We start from the raw sequence: 27,077 nt of genomic DNA on the forward strand, positions 1-27,077 counted from the left end.
TTCAGTCTCATCCAGTCCCGTCTCCCCAGTCTGCTTCATTTTCCAGTCCAGTTCGGAGGCTGCAGGTGATCGGGCAGTCCGTCCGTCCGTCCTTCCGTCTGTCTGTGGATGTTCAGCGGATGTCCTTGCGCAGGCTCTTTCCCACCGCGGTGAGGCTGGACGGATAAACTCACCATGGCTCTGGAACCGGAGGGGAGCAGCCGGCTCCTGCAAGACGTGCTGGCGCGGCCGGGCAACGAGACGTGCGCGGACTGCGGCAACCCAGGTAAGCAGACACCCAGGATCACCGGCTCCGGTGGCCGGCGTGGAGCCAGCGCACGCTGCTGCAGTTGCACTGATGCAGGTAAGCTGCGGTGCACAAGGTGGGAAGACGAGACCCCCCCCCCCCTCCCGGTGCCTCCAAACCCAGCAAGTCTGAGTGAGTCTGGTCCAGATATGAGGACATTAAAGGCCCGGCAGGACACAGCTACCTGAAAACGCCCTTTTGGCAGGTGGAATGAGGCCTCGTAAAAGCAGACTGGACTCTGGACTTAATCTGAGCCATAAACAGATAAAAAAAAGAACCCGTGTGTGAGGGTGTGCAAAGACACGGCACCTGCCCTCTCCACAGCTGTCACTGTTGTTTGTCCACGGTGTGTGTCTGCTGGTGTCCTGGTGTCATCATGTTCTACATTGTCAGCAACCTCCATACAGCTTGCTCAGTAATTACTGCTGTGTGTTTTTTTGTTTTTTTGGTTTTTTTTTGCTTCACATGTTTGTTTTTACATTTACTGGAGTGTTATACATCCATATGTTACAGGGCACTACTTTCACCTGGGTTATGCTATTCCCTTAGAGACAGACCATATTTGTCCTCATTCCTTTCTTTGTCCCTCCATCCTCTACCCAACCCCCCCCCCCCCCTCCTCACTGAAATGGCAATAAACCAGTCAGTGGCCACCAAGGCTCTTGTACGGGCCGTACGCCCAGTGCTTGGAGCCGAGCCCGCCCAGGATGCCTGTTCCTTGGCCCTGGTTACGGCTCCTTTGAGGACTGGCTGTAGCAAAAGCAGCGACTGGAGCCAGCAGCGCTTTCGCAAATTTAGATAGCTTTGTCTGAGCGGTGGACACTTGGAGAGGGATTTCATTTTGACCAGAGGGTGTTGTCTTGTTGGGAAATAAGCAGACGAGTGTCTCTCATTGTGGTTGCTGCTGTAGGTGTGTGTTGACCACAGCAGCGTTCAAGTATCTGACATTTTTAGGAGGCCTTTTGCTTCTCAGCACCACCGACTTACATAACGCAATTCAGCCGATAGCCAGTCCAAAAAAGCTGTCACATAAACTGCCGTAAACACGCTGCTGATTTTTAGCCACGCGTGCGGCAGCTCTAGCGTCGGAAGCGTCAGTCTGTCAGTTGGTTGGTCCACCACTTTGGCCCAGACTGAAATATCTCACCGACTGTTGGATGGCTTGGCACGAAAATTGGTACAGATTCTGGTGCCCAGAGGATGAATCCTAACGACATTAGTGGTCCCCTGACTTTGGTTTATGACCGGAATCTTTAGGATGTTGAAGGTGGTAAACATTAGAAATGCTACAAATCAGCACTGTCATTGCAAGCCTGTTGGGGGAGAAGTGGCACAAAGCCCGATACCCACATAGCCTTATTTGACCCCCGGGATACTTTTTTTTTGAAATGTTGTTCCTCTAAACTGATCCTCAGTGATCCACTGTGCTTAGTTAAAACACTGACTCTCAATATTCCCATGCTGAGATTGTTCGCCAGTTTTGCAAGCACACCATTTACACCTATGCAATCATTACACAGTCAAATTTAGCCTCTGTGAAACGAAGGTGGGACAGATGTTCTGTGTTGCACGGCTGTGAAAAGTACATCTGGGATATGATACGACGGTTCTGGCTGGAGGGCAGCAGCAGCCAAACAGTCAGAGAAGCAGGTAATTGCAGGGTGACTGGTTCAGATCACAGCTGGTGAAGTGGCTCATGTTTTTTATTCCTCAACAAGTGTAGAGATTCCCTTGAGCAAGCCTCTTCAAAGACAACTGCTAGTGATGCTGCTCGGTGGTAAAAGGTATAGCTTTGGTTGAATTCAACAACTGCTTTCTTCCATATTTGCATTCGTACTCACTGGGCTCATTTCATGAAATTTCAGAGGAGCAGGCTACACAGATGAAAGCTGTTAGGATACCCATCCATCAACCGAACCATCACCCCACCCACTCCCAGATCAGGAATTCCCAGGCTCATAATTCATATCTCATAATGTTCACGATGTGAATTATTGATGCTGGACGGGATCTTATCTCACTGGCTTTTTCGGAAAAATGCCACAGTTTGATTACAGCTCAAAACGCCGCAAAGTAAACAGACAAACGTGCACTGGAGTGAGCGTGAGCTAAGGTTACTTAGGAGGTATAAGGAGAGTGGTTAAGTAGGATGTAACAGGTAGTTCTGTCCTAAAGATATACGCTGTAGACTGATAGATAAGCCAAATAGATGACTAGGGTGGTAGACTTTTTTTTTTTAGCTGTGGCATTTTTGGGTTTATTTCTACTATACCCCGTTAGTGGAATACCAAAAAAATGTGCAAATGATTGCTAAATATCTGTCACTTGGCTTCTTAGTAAGGTTTCACTAGCAAAAGGTTTGGAACCACTGCTGCAGCCTCGTTTCTACTAACAAACACTAAAACGGCGTCTGCAATAATTTGTAAAGTGCTGTCTTCCCGTGAAAACAACTTCTGTCTAGTGTTTCCAGGTGGTCTTAATGAAGAACTCTGTCCACAGTTAAATGTGAGCAGTAGAAAACGTCTTCGTCCTCTTTTCAGTCTTCAGACGACCAAACTGTGCATCACAGCCAGCATCTGATAAGGAGTGGGACAGACAGCCCAGCTGATCAAATCATTATTTTATGATCCTGACGTGACATGTCTGACATAATCAACATATAAACAGCTACGCACACAGCCGGTTCCTCTGCTGAGTACCAGCCTGTTACACCTCCGCTCAGTCTCCTCCTGTTGCTGTGGTCACCTTTGCTGTGTTGTAATACAGCTGAATTCATAGTGTAGCTGTTCTCATTCACATATTTTTCTGTTTCTGTTGTCACTAACATTGCTGTGCTGATAAAATCATTATTTTATAATTACGACGCCTGAAAAAAAAAAATCAACATACAGTGGAGACAGCTTAATGACAACAGCTGTGCTGTGGGTTTGGCTTTTTTTTTTTTTTTTTGGACCCTGTTTGAAGATGGAGGCCGTTTTGAGCAGAGCTTGTTTTCAAGATGACATGATTTAGGCACAAATTCAGTCAGATATATCAACGATCAAATGTTTAGTTCCCAGTCAAAATCAGTACAGAAGTGAACCAATTTTACATAGTTATACAAGCAGTGGAAAGCTGAAAACTTCCAATATGGATGCTGCATTACATCACATGAAATCCCTTTATTGTCCGTGAATCAGCGGTGACCTGGCTGTCCTCCCACACCCATATTTTATCTACCCATCACAGATACAACATCCATTAACCAGACAGAGACCCTGCTGAAATTGGTCTAAAAACACACATAGTGGCAACACTGCTTGTTTCTTTTTTTTATGCTTAGTCATTCTTACTTTGCCCTTCTTTACCTTTACACTTTTTCCCCCCTATCCTCTATCCACTGGTGTTCTCAGATGAGACTGCTGAGAGGCTGAGCTTGGAGTTTATACAGCAGAGTTTCTCTGTAGCTCAGCAGCGTTGTGGCTCTGCCCTTTGCTAAGGACACACAAATGAGTTATTCCCTCCAGAGAGAAGCCTCAGCAGTCCTCTAGAGCAGTGAAGAAAGTGTTTGTTGACCAGCAGAAAACAGCAGGAACTGTGATGAGATAGGATGGAGTTCAGCCTATTATGGTAGCTCACTCACAGCTTTCCTGACAGTTTTTTAATGTTTTTTGGGTCGTTTTTTTTTTTTTTTGTGTGTTTTTTAGTTGAAGAATGTTGGAGAAAACAACAGCCTTATTGCATTTCCCATTGCGACTTCAGGTTATTCCTGTCAACGAACCTCTGTCTACCAGAGTTTGTGGTATGCTGCAGGTGCGTTTGCTTTTCTTAGAGCACTTTGGGAAATAAATGATGTGGGAAGACAACCCGTTAATACTTCAGCAGGATAATGTGACCATACCTCTGCCCTCTACTGCAGAAAGAGGAAAACCTGAACAAGAGGCCTTGGATAGCAGTAACAAGCTCTGTTAGCTGAATGTTAGCTAAAATGTTACAAAGCTCATGAACAAGATCCGCTGTTTGCAGCTGCACCGACAATCAAGCCAAACTAAATGAGTGGCTTAAACCACAGTGTGTCAAAATCGAAAAAGGATTATTCTTGTCAGCAATTGGTAGTTTCAACTGCTAACCAATGGCAGATGAATCCAAAAGAACTGACGTAGCTCTATGTTTGCTTTTCAGATTGTTCATTACTTTACCATCTGTTGCAACATTATCAGTAAAGTAGCTAACTCTTTCAGACTGAGGCTTAAGTGAAAGGAATAACTAGAAATCATGCCCATAATTCATGCAAGCTAGGAATAATGTGGAAAACAGATGAAAAACAAGGGAATGAGGAAGGACTTTTTGGGGCAGCATTCTTTCTCTGAGCATTCCCCTGTAATTCGATGGAATACATCACCCTGACGAAACCCCTGCTTTGTACTTATTCCCTTGCACATACAGCTAGGTACATAATACAATTTTCACGATTTTGCCTCCGTACACCACCACAATTGATTTGAAACAAAGGCATCAAGATGTGATTGAAGTTTAGACTTTCAGTTTTAATCCAAGGGTTTTAACAAAAATATCACATTAACCATTTAGGAATCACAGCCATTTTTTATACATAGTCCCTCATTTTTAGAGGCTCAAAAGTAATTGAACAAATCATATGAGGATTATTTATAATACTTGGATGAAAATCATTTGCTGTCAATGACTGCCTGAAGTCTGGAACCCATGGAAATCACCAAATGCTGAGTGTCCTCCCTTGAGACGCTTTACCATTCCTTTAAAGCAGCCACCTTCAGTTGCTGCTTGCTTGCGGATCTTTCTACCCTCAGGTTTGTCTTCAGTAAGTGGAAAGCATGCTCAGTTGGGCTGAGGACTGACTTGGCCATTGATGAATATTCCATTTCTTTGCCTTGAGAAGCTCTTTGGTTGCTTTCGCAGTATGTTTTGGGTCATTACCCATCTGTACTGTGAGGCACCGTCCTATCAGTTTTGCAGCATTTGGCTGAATCTGAGCAGATAGTAAAGCCCTCTACACTTCTGAATTCATGCTGCTACTTCTATCACCAGTCACATCATCAATAAACACCACTGACCCAGTTCCACTGGCAGCCATACATGCCCATGCCATAACACTGCCTCAACAGTGTTTGACAGATGATGTGGTATGCTTTGGATCATGATCAAGTTCTTTTCCTTCTCCATACTCTTCTCTTCCCATCATTGTGGTAGAAGTTCATCTTGGTTTCATCTGTCCAAAGATTCTTGGTCCTGAACTGGTCAGGCTTTTTAAGATGTTTTCTGGAACAGTCTAATCTGGCCTTTCTGTTCTTGAGTGTTAGCTGTGGTTTGCACCTTATGGTAAAACTTCTGTAGTTACATTCATTTAGGCTTCTCTTGATTGTAGACTTTGACAAGGATACGCCTGCCTCCTTGAGAGTGTTCTCTTGAAGCAAAATTACAAAAATTGTGTCAATGTCTAAATACTTATTTACCTAACTGTACATATTCTCAACCAGGGAAAAAACAACTGTGAAAAGACTCTGGATGATAGTCTTTTACTGTCATCCACCAGGCAAATCCACTGGAGTAATTCAGGGTTCTGATAAGTATGGTGGAGCAAGTCCTCATAATAAAGGACAATTTAAAATCAACCGTAACATGGATAGTAGGCCAGTGTTGGGAGGCTGTATGGTTAAACCTGCTAGCCGCTTAGAATCCATGCAGCTGTATTTTGAATGAGCTGGAACGTTTTAAAATGGGTATTCAAATCAGAAAAAAAGGCCATTAAAACAGACACGTCAAGAAGTAACAATAACATGTACATAAGTATCAGTATCCACCATGGTCATGAACATTCTAATCGTTACCTACATTGGTGAAAACCGGCAAATGTTGTGATATTTTTAATATGCTCTTGAAACTTAGATTTGCTCCAGATGGTGGGTGCTCTCAGGTGTTTAGCAGTCAGAAGGCCTGGAATGAGGAACCTTTTAAAGTGTACAGAAATGTCAAAATAAAGCGACCTTTGTTTCTTTAGATAAGCATTTCTGGTGTATCTACATTTAGGAGAGAATTTGTCATCTGTTCTTCTTGAACACTGTTCAAGAAGAACAGGGGAGATATCATAGGATATCAAGTGCTGCACTTGGATCAAGGAAGTTGAGGTCAATTCACATTTCACCAACAGTTCCAAGATTCCAGCCAGTGACCTTCTAACAACAAGCCTACATAACAGCTGCAAAACAGGCTGTTTAAGCAACCTACTTCACTCGGAGGCACTTGCATTATACAGTTATACCCGAAAAGGCTCCAGCCTTTGAGGGAGCACTAAAGGAATCTGAGCAGCAACAAGGATTCTACTGAGAGAACAAATCCCTTCGTAACAAATACAAACATAAACATCAAATCTTAGTTTAAATAAGAATAAAAACAGGAGGGTGGAGTTGTGGAGGGAGGTGCGTTAATAGTGTTGGCACAAACATCTTGACAAGAGTGGTCAGTGAGAAGAGTCAGCACGGCTATGATGTACATGAATATCACAGGATGTTACTAGTCAGCCGGTGGCCAAGCAACTGATTAATGAGCCAGTGACAGTGAAGCATGAATGACACAGCTGATGCGTCAATCACGTAATCAATCAGGTATAATGCAGTGCTCCACTTAAGAATGTCACAATCTTGTATGAAATGAGAGGGGAACAATAACTTAAGGATAGATAAAATCCTCATACTTTAAATGGACTATTTATCCATGAACTGAATCAGTTTTAACTTAAAAGAACTGATGCGTAAATTTTGATTCTGTTTTGTTTAGGGTATTTGTTTAATTTTGCATACTGTATTATGTTATTTATTTAATTTCCATTATTGGGTATATCCTGGGACATTATATGAAAGCTACTCATATTTGTATGAGGTCAATATATTGTGCTGCTAGATCCTGGTGGGTATTAATATCAGAATGTTTGTTTTATGTTGATGAATTTGTCTCAGAAATTCCATGAGGGATGGGCCATGTAAATAAATGGAAATGAAAACCATTCATTCATTCATTCATTCATTCAATATAACACAAATCATGGCCACACGGACTCATTCGACATATTCAAGAGGAATGCCTAATGTGTCTACTATATTTAATGTTCACTTTTGCAAAAAAATCCATCTGAGAAGTCAGCCTGTAAGAAATGAAGAAAGCCATGATGATTTTCTTATAAAAGCCACGGGCATTTTATACATTTTATAGAGCCAGGGTCAACTTTACATGCAAGTTCAGTAAAGTCTAAGACTGAAACTACCGCTGTCGAAAATAAAAATGTGCTGTTGGCTGGGGGGGTTTAGCTGAGACATGAGAGGGTCACAACCTCAGCTGGCCCCACTGTTTAGTCATTAACCCCCACCATGACACAACCACTGACAGACTGATATGTGTATGTCCAGACACACAAATGAACTCATGCAGATGCAGAAAAGTGCCTGCAAATGCGCACAGGCACAGGGACTGCTATTGTATAAAAGCCCCCTCATTCATTTATCCTGCATCTGCCCTGCAGTAACGCCACAGGCACTTCTTTCTTCAACCTTGTGTGGCTGAATCAACAGCTCTGTTGTCTCTCCACCCAACAAGCCCTGCAACTTCTGCAAAACTTGACTTTTTTCCTAAACAATTCCTAAGAGATGGAGCCAAGATTAAGCTCTTTAACAAACATCCCTCAAACAGCATATGCGCTGTGGAAAGGAAAAAAAAAAAAAAAACTGCTGTTACACGGCATCAGTAGTTTTCCACCTCCTGTTTGCTACGACTGTTCGTCTGATGTTCACAGTAATCCTGTTGAGAAACATCTTCTACGTACATCTAGAGGAGGAAGCCCTGGTTGTGTGTGTGTGTGTGTGTGTGTGTGTGTGTGTGTGTGTGTGTGTGTGCGTGCGCATCTGCATGTTCGTGAGTGTGTGTGGTTAGTCAGTCATGCGGCCACAGTAATCTCCATGAGTGCTGTCTGCGTCTCAGTAAGGCCTGACTCAGACAGCGATGACCTCACCGCCGAATGGCTGGTCGTGCCTTTTGGTGTCAGCAGGGGTGTGTGTGTGTGTGTGTGTGTGTGTGTGTGTGTGTGTGTTTTGGCACAAAAGAGACGTAGCAGATATAGAAAGGAAGAGGTATGATTTGTTCACATCAAAGCACCATCTCGAGTGCTCTGTGCTTGATCACAATCCAGAGTGATTAAAGGATGACTTGACATTTATAAAAATATTGCCTGCCTGTCAAAGGTTAAAAGAGATGAATCGAAGGGAGATTATCGTAGATGCCACATAAAACCCTTGGGGATCCTAGAGCTCACATCATCTCTCTGCATGATAAAGAACCCACACACTTCCTCCCTCTCTCTCATCCATGTCTTGTACCATAGCCCTCCTACCTCTCCTCCTCCATCACTTCCTTATCTCTAAACCCATCTCCTCTCTCCCGCTGATCCCCAGTCAGGCTCTGTGGCGTCTCCGTCTGTGCTTTCTCCAGCCTCAAGAGGACGGACAAAATGCAAGAACAGTAGTTTTCGCCCTCTTCCCCCCCTTCTCTCTTCTGTAGCTCTCATATGACTCCCTTGAGTATTGCACGCTCTCATTGTGTGTGTCTGTGTATTCATGCATGTGTGTATTCAAATGGCTGCGGTGCACCATGCTGAGGGTCTCCCTGTGTGAGGAATGGCAGCTGCAGCGAGAGTGAGATGAAGAGAGAGTGTGGTGGCTTCTGAGTGTTGCCCATTGAGGATGTGGCATTCTCTGCTCGCTAGCGGCCATGCATACTTTACGTCTAGTTCTCAACTGTTAAATGTCCCGCTTGGTACATATGGTCTCGAGTCTTAAATAACCACATTAAATGATTCTTATCAAAAATGTTTATATTAGATATTTGTGTTTAAAAAGAAATATCGACTGGTCAGTCAAGTGTTGATATCAGTATTCGCCTCACAAATCGAGAACAGATAAGGCTCTCAGGAATGCCATGGTTATAAAACAAACAAACAAACAAAAAAACTAAGCACGACATTTGGTAGTTATTAGTGCTGAAGCAGTTACTCAAGGAAATCAGCAGAAAATTAAACAGTTTTGATAAGTGACTACATGGTCGCGATTTAGCAAGCAACAAATGTATTTATCTAGAAACAAGGCTGCAGTAATGCAAGCGGCTGTGAGGCTGTATTTAGGCACAGTGGTAGTTTCATCTTAGCTAAATGGTCATTTCAGCATGCCAACATGCTCACAGTAACAATGCCAACATGCAGAATGGTAGCGGGTATAATGTTTCCGATCTTGGTTTAGTGTGTTAGGACGCTAACGTTTGCTAATTAGCACTAAACGCAAAGTATGTCATTAGTTTTGCAGGTATTTGCTCATAAACCAAACCAAAGGATTGAATAAAATGAAATTTTGCCCTGATGATGGCGTTAGAGGAAAAGTTAAGGATTCACCAAAGATAATAGGATTCATCCTCTGGGGGACATGAATCTATGTACCCAATGTAATGGCCAATTGTTGTGTCCAACTGACGTTGCCATCCATAGAGCCACACTGCTAGCTTGGCTAAGAGTATCAAACTTTTTACTGGTTCCAGTTTCTCAAATGTTTCTTTCTTTTTTTTTTCTCTCTCTCTTCGTTTTTGTATTATTGTCAGTTTAATATCTTTGGGTTTTGGACTGTCGATCAGACAAAACTGGAACGTTATGATTGCAGTTTTTCAACATTTTCTGACGTTTCACAGACCAAGCAATTATTTGCTTAATCAAAATTTTAACGGACAGATTAATTGGCAATGAAAATAAACTTTACTCACAGCCTTTAAACACAATAACCACAACCCCTCCAGCTGTTTTTAATGGCCTTATGTTATGCAGCTGTTGACCACCTAACTGTAGATTGACCTTTCATCTCTACGGGTATTGAACTGTATCTTTTTGTGTAGAAATTACGTACATTATTTGAATAAATAATGGACAGATTCACTGCTAATTGAATAATCATCAGTTGCAACCCTATACTTTCCAGCGTTATTTATACCACATTATGAACAAGAAGTAGAACACGTTTATACTGTATATTTTTTTACTGAATCAGGTTGCATCTGTCAACTATTTGTTTGATTAACAGATTCATTTTTTTGTCTATATAGTGTCAGAAAATTGTAAAAGAAAAAAAATCCATCAGTATTAAATTTTTATGTGATTTCCAATGAAAGCACAGACAAACATGAATTCATCATATTGAGTGTCCAGAAAAAGCAAACATTTCACATTTTTCTTGAATACATAACTAAAAAATGAATCAATCATTAAAGCTGTTAACGATTGATTGCCTATCAATCAATTAATCGACAACTGGTTTACATTTTGACCAGGACTGCTTGTCATTTATTTATGTCTGGCTTACCTTCTACGTTTCTCCCTCCCCCTCTGATTGTCGCTCTCTCTTTTTCTCTCTGTCACTGTCTCTGACACACTGCGTGTCTGACTTTGATGGCTTCATATGCACGGCCAGAATCAAAGTCTGTGTGTGATACAATGACTCAGACGTACCTTTTCTCAACACCCACTGATGCTGCTTCTGAGTCACGTTGCAGAGAAAAAAAATCTTTATTTTTCCCTTATTTGTACATTCTCTCTGGCTGATGAGGAGCCTTTTAGTTTTCTGGAGCTGTACTCAAAGTTTGTGTTTAATCACATGATCATATTGGCATACGGTCTGTTTAGAGGTGATGCATAGCTGTTTGTGTGTGTGTGTGTGTGTGTGTGTGTGTGTGTGTGTGTGTGTGTGTGTGTGTGTGTGTGTGTGTGTGTGTGTGTGTGTGCGCGCGAGTGCGTGTGTGTGTGTGTGCGCACGCATGCATGCCAGGACATTTGTGTGCCTGTGCATACGTGTGATGATGTTATTACAGTGTACTTAGGAGTCTGGTGATGTAACTAACCTAATAACTATCTTGGCTGACTTCTGATCAGATCTCAGGTGGTCTGTTTCCTGTCAGTAACCTAAACAGGATGTCCCCAAAATCATATTTTACTCGACCAGAATCCCATATAATATTTGCTTCATTTACTTTGCTCCTATTACCTTCTAACACTGCCAGCATCAGCACTTTCAGTATTTATAGCCTGAACTTTTAGCCGCTGTTCTCTTTATTGCAGCACCTTTATGACAGGACTTTCTGACACCTCTTCTTTTATCTCTCCTCTATCTCTTTCTATCACCCTCCTGTACCGTTCTGCCCAAATTAATTTCCTTCCTTCCCTCTTTCTCCCCACACTCACCTCCTGTCCTTTCCCCTCTATGCTTGTTCTCCCTACATCATCTCTTTATTCTCATTCCCCACGGGCTCTCCTTCCTTGTCTCGATTCTCTCTGCTGCAGAGCCGGACTGGGCGTCGATGACTTTGGGCGTGTTTGTTTGCCAGGCCTGCTCACTCCTTCACCGGAGCATCCCGCACATCAGCCGAGTGAAGTCTGTCCAGGACACGTGGGATGCCAGCGAGGTGGAGGTAGGGCAGTAATGGCAGATATACAGCATACTGCAAAGTCTCAACTTAAATATATCCATCAAAAACATGTAAATATCACTTCCCCCTTCTCTCAGTGGACTCCTGACATTTGATATTTGACTAGTATTATGTTACCCACCTAATTCTAAACACAAGTTGTTTAACCTCAAAATGGCAAGGTTATTTTAGATATTCATTTTCATTTTAGTTGATTTCAGTAAATACACTCAGATGAATGATGATAATTCTTCCCCCTGTCAAGATGGGCAGACTCTCTGTTCATGACTCATACGACGGGTCTGGTTCCCTTGTGAATTTTGTACATACCAAGGAGACAATTCTGAGCTCAAGGCAGTCGGCGAATGCACCGCCTTTTCTTAAATCACTCATACCATCCATTTAAAGAAATAACTTGTCATTTGGTAGACATGTTAAACAGTTTTATTTGCCAAAAGTTAGATGACAGGATTGATACCACTCTCATATCTGTATGGTATACTGTATATGAAGCTACAGCCAGCAGTCGGTTAGCTTAGTTTAGCAACATGACTGGAAGCAGGGGGAAACAGCTAGCTAGTTATTGCTGGACAATTTCTTGGCTATCCACAGTTATTCCCGGAGTCTCGTGTTAACTTGTCATTTTTTTCTATTCAGTTTTAGAATGGATTAAACAAATGAGATGTAGCATTTTAATAAGTGAACTTTAGAGGTGCTAGTAGGTGGATTTTTGTAAAGCATTTGGCAGAGCCAGACTAGCTGTTTCTTTAGTCTAAGCTAAGATAACCAAGTCCTGGCTGTAGCTTCATATTTAACGGATAGATATGAGAGTGGTATCAATCCTCTCATCTAACTGTGGGCAAAAAAACAAATAAGTGTATTTCCTAAAATGTTGAACTCTTTGGAATTAAATATCTGAATTGATTATCTGCATGAATCTGATTTCTGCTAGGTTAAAATTAAACTCTGAAAATGAAAAACTGTGTTCATATAGTAGTTGAATTCTAAAAACTAATTGTGTCCACATCCAAGTATATGGAACATAAGTATATATATTTAGTGTGTAAATTGTATGAATATGCAAACAAAAAAATACTAAGCATGGAGTACCATTATATTTGTTGTTTCTATGTAAACGATCCAGACTGAGATCATTTTCTTAACAATATGCGTGTAGAGGAGCCATGTTGCTGAAATATAGGCAAAGTGATGGATTTTTTTAAACCTGAGGCAGTTCTGCTTGCTGACATATACTGTAAATTCAGATCTCAAGAACTCATACTGGTCGCTGCTGTTTATTTTTTGCTCTGTACTTGTAGGGGTTTTTAGGAGCCCGAGGACAATAGGTTACCACAGAACCAAAGGAGCAGAGTTTAATCTGGTTTAAAACAGCCAATATCGTTCAATTAGTAATGCATGGTTTGGCTGTGATAACAGTGCCTCATCTTTAGTCTTTGTGCAAGACAATGAAATCTTATCAGCCCAAAGAACATTGATCTCCACCTGACCCTGACCTTTGACCTCCCTTGGGAAGGAGAGAATTTCCTCACAGGGATCAAGTATTATTCCATTAGTGAGACTGTTCACAGGTTTCTACTGGGTGTAAAAAGAAGCTGAGCTGTGGCGTGCCTTGCAAACATGCCCCCTTCAGAAACACGTCAGCAAGAAATATGAGTTCTGTGCAAAATTGTAAACACAGCAACGCATACTTTGTCATAGGTGAGACTGCTTAAAGTGTGAAGTTGTCCCTTGAATGTATAATGTCAGTGCTAAAACACCACCACCAGGTGACAAAAAGGACTTTAGGGGAGTTGATGCTGATGTGAGTCATGCGGGAAACCAGGAGGGCTGAGATGTGGGATGACAATAATTGGGATGTGATGGTGATTTGGCTTAAGAGGAGAGTGGGGAGCAAAATGCAAGAATAATACAGTGGAGTGTTGGAGTATTTGGAGATAAAAACCTAAACAGAAGCAAGATAATAAGATGAGTGGATGAAAAGAATTGATTGTACCCTTTGTGAGGGTTTTGTGTGTCAGTTTGTGTTAAATATCCACTTCAGTAATTGTAGTGCTGGGAGAGTTTACGGTTGATTTTAGATGCCAGAGTTTATTGTTGAGCCTTTTGGAACTGTTGTAGTCCCATTCCACTAAAACTTCCACAAAAGAGCCACTTTTGTTGAACAGTTACAATAGTATTCACCTTAATAGGTGAACCTATCTAATACTGGGTTGGATACCGCCATGACTTTAACAAACTGGTACCACAAATGTCCTACAGGGATCTTCTTTCTTGTTGACTTACAGGACTAACGCCACTATGTTTCAACAGATATTCCCCATGTAAAGTCACCGTCAAGTCCTTGGAACTATTTCTAAAAAATAGATAAGCACTTTATTCTGAAAAATGGCTATATGGCTTAAGAAAGTGTTACAGACAGATAGGATAATATTATCTTCAATTTGAGGTGAAGGAGAAAAATGGGAAAGAACAGTCTGGAGAAGTTAAACCACTACAAAAAAATGACATATAAAAATTCTGGAGAAGGCATTATCAGACAGCTACAGAAGCACAATAAAATAATTGGAAATAATAGTATAGGAACATTTTCGGGTACATTTATAAAAATAGCCTTGGAAAGAGATTTTTTTTAAAAAGATGGCACATCTCTAGGCGAACGTTGGAAAGTCAGAATAGCCATACTCGCATATTCTAGTATGTGATGTTGAAATGTTTTTGGAAATGTAAGGTGTGGACTATGAATGACCAATAAAATCTTAAAATCAGGGACCTCAGTAATGAACAGTTTTGTTCTTAGACTATACATTCGCTGCAATTGCAGGTAAACGAATACATGAATAACAGATACATGATCCCCAACTCTTTTATTTTTAAAAGGTGCGTCTATTTTGTGTTGTTTCTCTACTGTTGCATCACTCAGCATTCAGAGATTCTATTGATGACGTTGAGTTGAGTTGAGTTGTAATCAATCTATACTAACAAAGAACTGTTATGGTTATGGTACCATTAACTTTAAATGATAAAACGCTGCAGAAAGTTTGTGTTTTCAGCTACGACATGTTAATGAAGAGGGGGCGCTCTTGGGCTAACCAGTGGCTCGTAATAACTAATTCTTTGGCAACAAGTAAAGTGGGGAAGTAGTGGAAACACAAAGCACAATGTAAAGTACAAAAACAGCAATAACAATGCAGGGCACACATGAAATGACACTAATGTCCAGAAGCCTATAAGATGCATGCTACGAAGCTTCGAGGGTCTTAACCTCTTTGTCTGTGCTTTATGTTCCATCTTTATCTTTCTTGTCTGCAAGTCACTCTGCATGAAGGCCACAACCAGCTCTGGCTGACCATATTTGGCATTCTAGGGACGCTTCTGTATGTAAATTAGCCTTTACATGATGTGCAGATGGATGTATAACAAATGAAATTTATCATTGTTACTGCATGAAGGTGGGAATATACATGTTTTGATAAATGAGGCCTTTGTTTTATATGATGCCATTGTAGAGGGGAAAAATCTGATTTATGTGTTCTCATTTTGTTGTTGCCACGTTATTATAGAGATCTGGTTATTTTATTGAACAGCTTGTGATTCAGTGTGAAGCAGTGAGCACTTTGCATAAAAGGGGAGGCGCACCAAATAAACTGGGTACTGAGAGGAAATGATGTTAAATGGCTCAAAAGTAGTTTGTGATCTCTTGCTTTGATGACACCGATATCATGCTCTAAATGTCACATCTGAGGTTTCAGATGCATCACATTTTGGCAGCGGATGTGTCACATATCTTAATTTCTGTGACTTCTTTAGAGGTTTGTATTTTGGTTGCATTTTCCAATGCTATTTGACCTTCACAATAAAAAGCCACAGTGCTGCATCCCTTCCAGAGCCCCTCAGAGGATAAGAGAGGCGTTCTGAGGGATTCAGCCAGCTGGATGGGGCTCAGGGATTATCATTGGATGATATAAACCATGGAGGGAACGAGGGCAGGAAGCAGACACGTCCCAATGCAGTGAAGCCATTTCCACAATTAATCCCATAGGAGAGCAGGGGCTTCATTGTCAACTGATCAAGTTCTGTCATACGTCAGTTTTTCTACGCTTTAGCTAATTTTTGTCATCTTATTTAAAGTGAATGTTACTTTCTTCTTCCTATTGTTGTTTTGTTGCCATTATTCTCTAGGTCTTATTTCTATGAAATGTCATGGCTACTGTTATGTGGGTCTGCTGTAACAGTCGTTACCTGATGGCATTTAATTTTACAAAAATTAGTTTTGTAAAACATCCTTAAGGAACAAAGATGTTGGTGGTCTTTTTTATTTTACTTTAGCTGCTCTTGTTTTGAAGAGAAAAAAATCTAAACTGATAAAATTGCACACTTTCTGTAAGTTTGGAAATGTAGACCATTGTTATTACACTATTTTTTAATGTTTAATGTTGTTAAGTCCCCATGTCCTGAAATTCACACTCCAAGATTTTACCTGATAGTGTTTTTCAGAATAAAATACCTCTAAACTGTGGATGGTTAACAAATGGTTAAATCTACTGTTATATAAAATGTAACTTGCTTCCCATTCGCCCTTGACTATGTCAAATGCAGCGATGTGGAAACTACTGTATATTCTATTGAAGTAAATATTTGACTGAACGGCATTTAGATGACCAGGTTGTGTTGTCATGTCTCCGCTTCAGTTAATGGCTGCTATGGGAAACAATGCAGCCAAGGCCAAATATGAGCAGAAGGTTCCTGCTTTCTATTACAGACCAACACACACTGACTGCAAGTAAGTACATTCTATGTCACATGACAATATTCACTTGACAAAGATCTACTTTTCTGTATTGTTATTACATATTTTGTCAATCAGTTCTTAGCTGAACTTCTGTAATTGTACAAGCATCACTTAAATGCCAACGTGTGTGTCAATGTATAATATAACCTTTATTTAACAAAAAAATCAAAATTTTTGCTGTGAAAAAGGCCTATTGGAGTGGTGTCATTACGAGCACAAAATAAGAAACTGAAGGTGAAATTTCATAATTTATTGAATTATTTCACAATTTATTGGTCCACATATTATCACCTCATAAAGCCGTTATTGCGAATGTGTTAGCTAACAGTCGCCTAATTATACATCTAACAGACAAGAGGCAGAGTTAGAGTCATGTTTCTGGTCACTTGGTGAATACAAGTCTGACATTCACTATCGTTTTAGCTCTGCTTTTGGTCTCCACCAACTCCTGACGGAAAGATCTGGCTCTTTAGCTGCTAAATGCTGCACGATGTTCACCAGCTCTTCACTAACTGTGTCTGTCTGCAGTTTGGTGCTAGACCAGTAGCTTACACTGGGTTTTTCAGAGTGCCCAAAATATCACTTCCTCGTACTCTTTGTGTGTATAAAAGGCCTATAAAAAGATAGGTGAAATTATATTCACACACCCCCATTGGACTATTTCATGCTTTACTGATATAATCTTTCAATTACAGTGGATTATTTCAGATTTTTTGACAGTGATCAACAGAAAAAGAAAAAATTGCATTTTATCTGGCAGCTGCAGTATGTGCAGTCTAAGTTTTTCTAATAGCATATATTTTTGAATATCCATCTGCCTCCAAAAATTCTTGAATTTGCTCCTCTTTTCTAACCTTTTCCATTCAGGCACTTTAGTTGTCCATCCGTCTCTCTCTCTTCGTGTCAGCATCTGTCAAGTAAGATTTGATTAGAGCTGACAGAAACAGAAGAAAGATCAACAAAGCTCGATTGAAGGGGTAGCATCTTCCTCTGCGCCTTGGTCTGTGCCACAGTGTCTGGTTGTGTTCACACACTCTACTCCCCTGACAACCAGAGGGTTTAGTGTTTAAGATCCAGTGTCACTAGAAGGTGTCATTCAAAGAAATATCCCTTTCTTTTAGCTCTTGGCGCAGATAGAACAGCCGTTTTCTTTCTAAGAGGGGCCAATAAAAAGAGAAATGTGTAGAGAGAAAAAGGATGAGAGCAGTTTGGAGCCTGAAGGAGAGACTGAAAGGTTGGAAGAGGTAGAGAAGGAAACAGGATGAGAGAGACTGTTGGCATGGTGATGTGCTGATTGTTGCCATTTTGTTTCTCCACACAATGAAGAGGAAGAAGGTCTAAAATTCAGATTGCTTCCTTTATATGCAGCTTGGGTAGAAAGTGTGGAAAGCAAAGTTAGTGATCACACTTGACACTAAGGTCTTTGTGCTTCAGTGTGTTACAAATCCTTGAGTGTTGTAACCCAAAGGCTGTTATATTATTCTGTTTAATTAGGGTAAGGTAAGTAAACCTAAAGTAACAACAGGGATAATGTTCTGCTTGCTGGCCTATTATTTCCATGTTATTATATTGTGAAGTCAAAAATACCAGAGTGTAGCATCCAACTTACTGAGAAATAATGGTTAATGTGTGTGTGTGTGTGTGTGTGTGTGTGTGTGTGTGTGTGTGTGTGTGTGTGTGTGTGTGTGTGTGTGTGTGTGTGTGTGTGTGTGTGTGTGTGTGTGTGTGTGTGTGTGTGTGTGTGTGTGTGTGTGTGTGTGTGTGTGTGTGTGTGTGTGTGTGTGTCTGGATGGGGGCAGTTGGTGGGTGTATAATTGACATGAGAGCTAACTGTGTGCGTTTTACATCATGTCTGCAGGCTGCTGAGAGAGCAGTGGATCAGAGCCAAGTACGAAAGGAATGAGTTTGAGTTTATCGAGAAGCAGGAGCCTTATTCTGCAGGTACGTGCATGCTGACACACTTTTGTTATTGTACTTGTGAAGACCCTAACCAACACTAACCCTAGCACTGTCCAAGCTGATGCCGACCTCCTAAGACTTCAGACTTAAAAGAAAAAGCAATCAACCTTGAAAACTCCTTGGGGAAACGTCCCAGTGGAGGCCAGTGGCAGGAATTCAGTTACCCTGAAACATATGTCGACGAATTAAAAAAAAAAATCATTTTCATCCTTCCTCTCATAAGTGCTTGTGTATATGTTGCATGTATATGTTTGCAGTTAAAAGCATATTTAAGCAGTGACACTGTAATTGTAAGTGACTGAACATAGAACTGCCGTTAAACAGGGTGTGTGTGTGTGTGTGTGTGATCGTGTGTGTGTGTGTGTTTGTGTTTGTGTTTGGTTGGTTGGTTGCATATGTGAGCTTGTGGAAGCATGTATTTGTGTGTTGGGTCCAGCAATGTGTGTATCTTCTAGTATACATTTCACGTCTTGTTGAAGATGGAGTCTTCTGATTGGCTTGCAGTGACCTCACCCGTTTATTGTTACAGCGGACACACATGCACACACATACGCTCACGCATGCAGACAGAGTGTAATAATATGAGTCATTCTGTCATCTCTTTTTGTGCATTCATGCTCTCTTCATCATTCATTGTGAGGTGCATGACATCTACGTACAGTTTGTGTGTATATGTGTGTGTGTGTGTGTGTGTGTGTGTGTGTGTGTGTGTGTGTCTGTGTAAGTGTGGCTGAGACTGACTGCTGGCAGTAACCTGGCCTCCACAGCGGCCAATGTTAACATTGACCTGGTATGCAAAGGATAGGAGGAAGAAAAGGAGAGCGAGGGAAGGAGGTGAGGGTGGGGACAAGGTGGGCTATTGATCGATGAGGTAATGCCAGTGTAGGTGAATGTTTCATGTCAGAAAGTCACAGCCACAAGGTACATGCACGCACGCACGCACACACACACACACCCACGCACACAACGTTGGAGTGAAATGAGCGTAGAGGATGAAAAGGTAGAGGTAATCTGTGGCAGTGAGTCAGGAGAATGGAAAAAAGAGCAGGTCCGTAAAGAGACTGTGGGTGAACATGAAGATGAGGCATGTGAAAGATTAAATAATGATAAAAGGAATATTCTGCTTACTTTACATGAGGTTTTTGGCTTTTGATGTTCTGTAACCACACCAGTACCAAAGACTGTTCAGCAGGTTCATCAGCACAAGCTCACACTGTGTTAATAAGCACCGTAAAAACAGGGTTTTACTTTAAAGCTGCACTCGTGAATATTTTCATTCTAACAATGGATCGACACCCACAGAGAATTACCACAGACTCTCGGCTCCGTGGAGCGTTTTAGCGTCTTTTAGCATGTTAAGAATCACCTAGCGCATTGTTTTGGTTTAACGGCACACAGCTTTACTGGTTAGGTTCACTCCCCCCAAAATTAGCTTGGTTATCATTTCATGATGCGATCTGCATTATACCTACCAAAGCGCCAAATACAGCATAAATAAGGCATTTATGGCAATTAATTGACCACAACAAGGTTTATTTTAGAAAGAAAAACAAACATTGTTTATTGCATTGGGAACATGTGGAACATTTCAGTTAGTTAGGTTCTTTTTTTTCTAACAGGAACCTTTTACAACCTTTTTATTTTTCTTCCTTCCGCAAGGCAAAATAAAAAGTCAGTTATACTGTTCCACATGTTGCCAATGCGATAAACAATATTTGTTTTTGTTTATAAAATAAACATTGTTGTGTTCAATAAATTGCCATAAGTGCCTCATAAATGCCTGATGAATCAATAATAATACAAAAAAATATTATATATACAAATCATTCTAATTTTTTAATTTTTTTTTATTTTGTCAAAGGTCCAATAAATACTTTGAATAAACAAACATTTTCAAAAAACTTGAATTTTCTGGCTGTTATTTGATGTGTCAGGCTTAAAGGGTTAAATTAAAACAGAATATATTTTTTACCTTATGTATAGTGGTAATTAGCCTTACAGATACAGTAGTCCTGGGTTTATTTTCCCAGGTTTTGAGATATCTCAAAATTTCTGCCTCCACTTAAATATATTCAAAGTCCATAGCTTCCTCTGCTACATACATGAGAGAGATCTTCCTTTGTCTTTTCTTTCACACTTCTCGACATAATCATTCAGGTTTCATTAGCCCCTTTTACACTCCATGCTTATCATATTCGGTGCAGGAAATACAGTTTATTTGACAATTAGCGCCCATGATAAAACACTTAGCATCAGGCTAATTAGTCCCTTCTTTGGGGTGACACCTGATCACCGATATACATCTTCCTCTCATTCAAGCCACGGAAATAGATCCAGATCAGAGAGAAAACACTTCACAGTGGGACAGAAATAGAGGAGAAAAGAGAGAGATGGAGGCAGTATAGGTGGGGGATTTTACCAAAATAGGCTGAAGAAGAAGGAAACATTACAGGCTATAAATGGAAGAGCATATTTTAACATAGAAAGGGATGTTCATTGATACAGAGACAATACAATCTCTCACTATCTGCTGTCTCATGCTGCATTTCCTGCTAAATGCTTTCCTCTCCTGTCTCTTAGTTTCTTGGATGCTCTGCCGTGTTTCCTCACTCTCTCACACACTTGTCTCCCTTTTCCTCATCTTCATCCAAACAAGATCTCAAATGATCTTTGCTTTCAGCTGAACTGAAGTTTCATCTCACACAAAGCAGTTAGGCAGCTCGCCATTACTGTTATAAATGTCTCATATCATTTATCTCTCGCTTCTCTGACGGGTTTTTGATACCAGCTTCCCAACCACATACAATTTTTCTTCCTCACTGCCCAGGGTACAGAGAGGGGTTTCTATGGAAACGAGGAAGAGACAACGGTCAGTTCCTGAGCCGAAAGTTCATCCTGTCGGAGAGGGAGGGAGCGCTAAAATACTTCAACAAGCAGGATGTAAGCAGCTGATTTGAAATTGTGTTTACGGTGGCAAAGGCCAACCATGCTCAGGAATATGGGAGTCTACTATTTGTTGTTTATGTCTGCCTCCGTGCAGGCCCGGGATCCCAAGGCGGTGATGAAAATTGAGACCCTCAATGCCACCTTCCAACCGGCCAAGATCGGCAACCCCTGCGGCCTGCAGATCACCTACCTGAAAGACAACAGCACAAGGAACATCTTCGTCTACCACAGTGATGCTAAGGTACAGTATCACACTGATACTTACACTCAAACGCACTTGTCAACTCAATTACTGTGAACTCTTCTTTCTCCTTAATAGTTTTCAACAATGCAGTGTCATGCTTCTCATATGCCCCATATCAAGTCTTAGATTACAGTAATATAGGACACTAATATGGATGCTGTCTGCTTTAAAAAAACACACTTGGAGTTGGAAATGTCCTTTAATAATTATGGCTAGTTCCGACCAGCATCAGTGGCTCCAGTAGCCACAGTGCAGCTAGAAATTATTTCGACAGTGGCACAGTTTGCGTTTTTCTGGCTCTGAGACAAAGACTACGAGGTTAAACTGCTGACTTTTAGCTTTAATTTGAGGATTTCCATATTTAGATTCGGTGACTAGCGTAGGAAGTGTTTCACTGTTTAAATAGAGAGGGGCTGCGATTGCTACGTGAGGTTAAAGAGCTGAGAGTCAGAACCTCATAAGCACTGTCTGATCTCAAGTCCAATGTGCTGAAGTACAGACCAAAAACAGTGGAAAATGTGTCACTGTTCTACTGCATACAATCAGCACCGTACGTCTGTTGTGAAATAAGTTGCATTTGCAATTTTTTTCCTCATTATTTTGGCTTTGTTTTCATAAATGGCCTTGAATTTAATCCAGCTAACCGCACTCAGGCCGTGTCCACTCCAGTGAAATGTAGCCTTTCGAGCTGGTCAAGTCGGTCAGCTGTGTCGCGTGCCGCCGCCACCGCTGCCGCTCATGCGGCATTGCCTCCACCCCGGCATCCACCTGTGGGTCCCGGGTATACGCTTCCCAAGCAGGCGAGTTGTCATCGACACGCCCCACTCCCCGCTGCTGTGCCAACCTTGGTGCTTCCTCGTGGGGAGTGATGAGGTCAAAGTCTAGATGTCAAATGTCAACGCTGTCCATATTCTGCATTCACATATTGATGTATGTCATGTGAGCTGGCTGACTGACATGCAGATAGACGCATCTTTTATTTTTGGTTTTAGCTCTACATCCACGGTAAAACCGTGGTCTCAGCTTTTAATGGTTTTATAGATTTGTATTTTCGACCGCAAAGCTTTAGGAAATTATTTGTAAATGCTATGGGTGGTGCTTTATTTCATGGGCCCTATAATTATTTAATGTCCTAGGGGGTTTCTTGGAAAGGAACCATGGAATTTGGTACCAGTGATCGGGGAACAGAGACAGATGTTCTGAGCAAACAGATAAAATGTATTTATTTTAGTTTTTAAGAAAGAATGAGGAATTGATATAATAGCTGCATAGTTGTGTAGATTTTACAGTTATTAATTACCTGTGAATTTCCTGTAAAATACTGCTCAAATGCGATTGACTGGGGGAAAAAAACCGACCCACATCAGTCCAGGTAAATAGTCACTTATCATTGTTAACCTAACTAATAAACATAAAGTTCGCGTTTTTCTTTCCTGCATCTTCAACTGAGGTGCTGCTGCTGTGACTAAAAGACAGCAACTGTTTATGTCATTTATAAACACTAGTCCCAAACAGCAGTCGTTTCCAGAAACCTTCCTAGAAAAGGTACAAATCACGTGCCTTCTAGGCAGCTGTTGGACCGCTACGAGAACTATGGGACCTGTTTGGGGAAAAAAAAAGAAAAAAAAAAAGGCCAGAGAGAGAAAGAAGAGACAGAAACTGAAGCCAATTCGGGAGAGTGAAAGGAGGGTCAGAGACGGAGCCCGAGAGCGCGCTGCCCCCCTCTGCCGGCGGACCCGCGTCACCGCAGGCTGCGGCCGCGCGAGTTCACCGGGTTCGCGCGGCGTTGCCGTCACTCTCGTCCTGTGGCGGAGTTATCGACTTGGCTGCAGCACCGGCTGCCCGAGGCCGCACCTTACTCCGTAGAGAAGACACCTTCACTGGCACCGGAGGGGGTAAAAATAAAAAAAAATAAAATGGAAAAACTCCAGCTTCTTCCCTCGCAGCCCCAAAATTCTTACTGTGAATAGACCGTGAGCTTGATTTTGCAGCGGGGCATCGTGCTGTCGCCGAGGGTGCTCATTTATTTATCTGTTCGTTCATTCATTCATTTTCCGCAACAGGAGATGGTCGACTGGTTCAACGCTATCAGGGCGGCCAGGTTCCACTACCTACAGGTGGCTTTTCCTGGGGCGAGCGACGAGGAGGTGAGGATGACCGTTTTTTTACTCAGGAGCCGCGCCGCCACGGAGCCCGTAGTTCGAGGGAGGAACTGTCGGAAGACACCCGATCCTCAGGGAATCAGTCAGACGGGTTGATTTAAGACAGACGACTTCCCCCGGGGTTCAACCTGGAATCATTTATGTCAATTTGAAAAAAAAAAAAAAAAAAAATCATCCATCTCTGAGTCAGGCAAATGCATAATAACCTATATATATATATATATATAATGATACCCATTATCATTTAACATTTCATGCATGCTTTTATTTTGTGAGTCTCTTTTTGTCTTTTGTTTTCCAGTTGGTGCCCAAACTGACCAGAAACTTCATGAAGGAAGGCTTCATGGAGAAAACAGGCCCGAAGGTTTGTGCAGGGGTTCTGCTCACCGGATCATACCTTTCCCTTAAGCTGAAGTAGGGACTAACAGTGTTCGTTTCCCCTGTTTCACCGTCACGTTGGCCCAAATCTGACCGCACTGTCTGCAGGTCTGTCGCGGTACAGCGGCTCCCGACCTTTTAGCCTCACGACCCCTGAAAATGAGGCTCTGTCCGCCAGCGACACAGTGCAACATTACTGTACGTCGGTGAGCTGGGAGCGGCTCCACTGGAGATCGTTTGAGTCATTTCTGGGGGCTGAAAGGGTGAAAGTATCTGATACCTCATAATAAATAGAGCAAATAAAAGAAATAAGTCAGGAAAAAATATAATTTTATAGATCAGAGCTATGTTTTTTTTCTTCTGTTGTGTTAACCGTTTCCCAGCCAAGGGCCACATTGACCTTAGGCCTGGCCTTGTTGTTTGTCTGTGTTGGAATACTACCTGGCCGCAGTGTGGTCATTCGATAAAACACAAATTCATTTCGCGATACGCAGCTTGCGGGCACAAAAAAAACAGGTGAAAATAAAATAACGCATCCGTAAGGCTATGAATTCCCGTGGGCTACTTTACGAGACGGGCCCTGAAGATCAGACGATAACGCACGACCCGTCTGAGGGCCCTCCCGCCTTGCCACAACCTCTCAAGATTTCACTTGTGACAACTTAGAGGGTCCCCAGCTTGAGATCCACCGATGCAGTACAGTAATAGTGATAACAGGGCTTCAGACATCCCGAAGCCCTGTTATAATGGGTTATACTTTTTGCGCAGAGCTGTTTCCTCTTCTCATAATCTCCATTCTCTTTTTCTTTGCCAAAGCACACGGAGGGCTTTAAGAAGAGGTGGTTTACTATGGATGACAGGAGACTCATGTATTTCAAAGACCCTCTGGTAAGAGGAGACCAGCTTTTGCTTTGTTCGAGCCCATTACTCGGCGGTCCCAGGTCTTTCCGCTCACCCTTGTGTCCCCCCTCCCCCAGGACGCCTATGCCCGTGGTGAGGTGTTCATCGGCAGCAAGGAGAACAGCTACACCGTCTTGGCCGGCCTGCCCCCGTCCACCCAGGGCTACCACTGGAACCACGGCATCACCATCGTCACGCCGGACAGGAAGTTCCTGTTCGCCTGCGAGACAGAGGCCGAGCAACGGGATTGGATAGCGGCGTTCCAGAGGGTCATCAATCGACCAATGAGGCCGCAGGAATATGCAGGTGCAGGGAATAAACGTGTCCTTAATCGGAACATTCTAGGTGCGATGTGCGATCTGCATCAGTTTTTCTCCATCAAAATGAAAGACAAGACGTTTGTCTTTTTAAAACTTAAGAAAAAAACAGAAACATACAACAGAAACATGGAACACTTCTTAAAGACTATTAAATTAAAAAGTAAGAAGCTCGGTCTTTGTATAACTTTTGAAAACTTGTTCATTTGTGTTTTGGTGCAACAGCAAAACCGTTTCTTGGGCGGTGGATTTTTCTGCCGCTAACATGCTCAAAGGAAAAAATGTTTCTCTATTTAATTTTATCTCTTGTGAGGCAGATTAAATGGCATTTGCTTATATTAAATGTGCTCTACAAATAAAAATTACATGTAATATTAGTATTATTATAAAAATGAAACCATAAGTGGCAGGTTATGGAGAGAAACAGGGAATGTGTGTTGAATTTAAGGTGATGTTGAGTCCTAAAAAATATTGCCTCTCAAACGGAGCCTATTGGTCGAAACCATACTCTATTACCTGCGTCACTGCATTACCTCATTTTATTTGTCTGTCTCTGCAGTGGAGGCCCATTTCAAACACAAGCCTTGAAGCCCGCGGGAAGCCAGGACTCCAGAAAACTCCAAAAGCCAGTCTCAGTAAGATCAGAGACAACCCCCTGCGTGTGACCACAGACCATGGCGGGACGAGGTGGGGTGGTGTTGGGGGACGGGTGGGCGGTTTTTTTTGGATGGGCCAAGATGAGAGAAGATGATGAAGAAAAAAAAAAAAAAGGAGAAAGAGACAGAGGTACTCCGGTCTGTCTGTGTGTGGGAAACTCAAACTCTAAATGGACTCTTGGCCCCTCATGAGGCGAAATGCTGGTGATCTGAGGCCGAAGGGTAGGTGATGTCCTCCCTCGTGCACCTACCGACCTTGTGCTATACATTACCATGCCAACCACCCCCCCTCTCCTCAGCCATATGGGCCCTCCCCCCTGCAGCAACCTCCCCTCTCCCCTGGATTTCATCATGTGAATGGTTCGTTCTGCCTGTAATCTAATGTAATTATGTAATCTAGTCATTTCACTGGTTGCTTAACAAAGACAATGCATTGTTAATTTATTGAATGTACAGTTTTGATGACAGTGGCTTACCGTGCGTGTGGAATCGTGACCTTTTCGTTGAGGACGCTGTGAGGTTGACCCTCTGGCACTGACACCCTGTTAAACCTGAATCTACAAAGTGCTGTTAACAACAAATATGCATAAAAACACACACAAACTCTCAGTGATCTCTGTCGCTGTTAACGTAGCTTGAGGTGGCTGATCTGCATCCAGGCAGGGTTCTTTTAAAACCTCAAACTGACAGCTGTTCTCGTATTTATTTGTACTGTTGAACATACTGAGTCATTGTAGACAGTTATTGCTGCTTTAAAGGATTGTAATGTGACAGGATTGTAATTTATATAACACTTCTACAACTGTTTGATTTACTTTTTGCATCTTGTTTGAAAGACACATTGTTGTGTTGATCCTTAAATCACAGTGATAGTTTGTTTCATTATAAAAATCTTAACATCAATACAGACGAGTCTGAAA

At 41.9% G+C, this 27,077-nt stretch overlaps 1 protein-coding gene across 1 annotated transcript; it reads left to right on the top strand.

The window, feature by feature from the left end:
* LOC120794446 (arf-GAP with dual PH domain-containing protein 1) lies at positions 1–27,077 on the top strand. The gene is made up of 11 exons (XM_040135536.1): positions 1–265; positions 11,661–11,788; positions 16,495–16,586; positions 18,454–18,536; positions 21,382–21,494; positions 21,595–21,741; positions 23,808–23,891; positions 24,208–24,270; positions 25,101–25,172; positions 25,262–25,490; positions 26,061–27,077. Exons 1-11 carry the CDS (start codon positions 175–177, stop codon positions 26,087–26,089), a joined length of 1,131 nt encoding a protein of 376 aa, XP_039991470.1. The 5' UTR covers positions 1–174; the 3' UTR covers positions 26,090–27,077.

Source organism: Xiphias gladius, chromosome 9 (genome assembly GCF_016859285.1).
Source record: "Xiphias gladius isolate SHS-SW01 ecotype Sanya breed wild chromosome 9, ASM1685928v1, whole genome shotgun sequence".
Lineage (NCBI taxonomy): Eukaryota > Metazoa > Chordata > Actinopteri > Istiophoriformes > Xiphiidae > Xiphias > Xiphias gladius.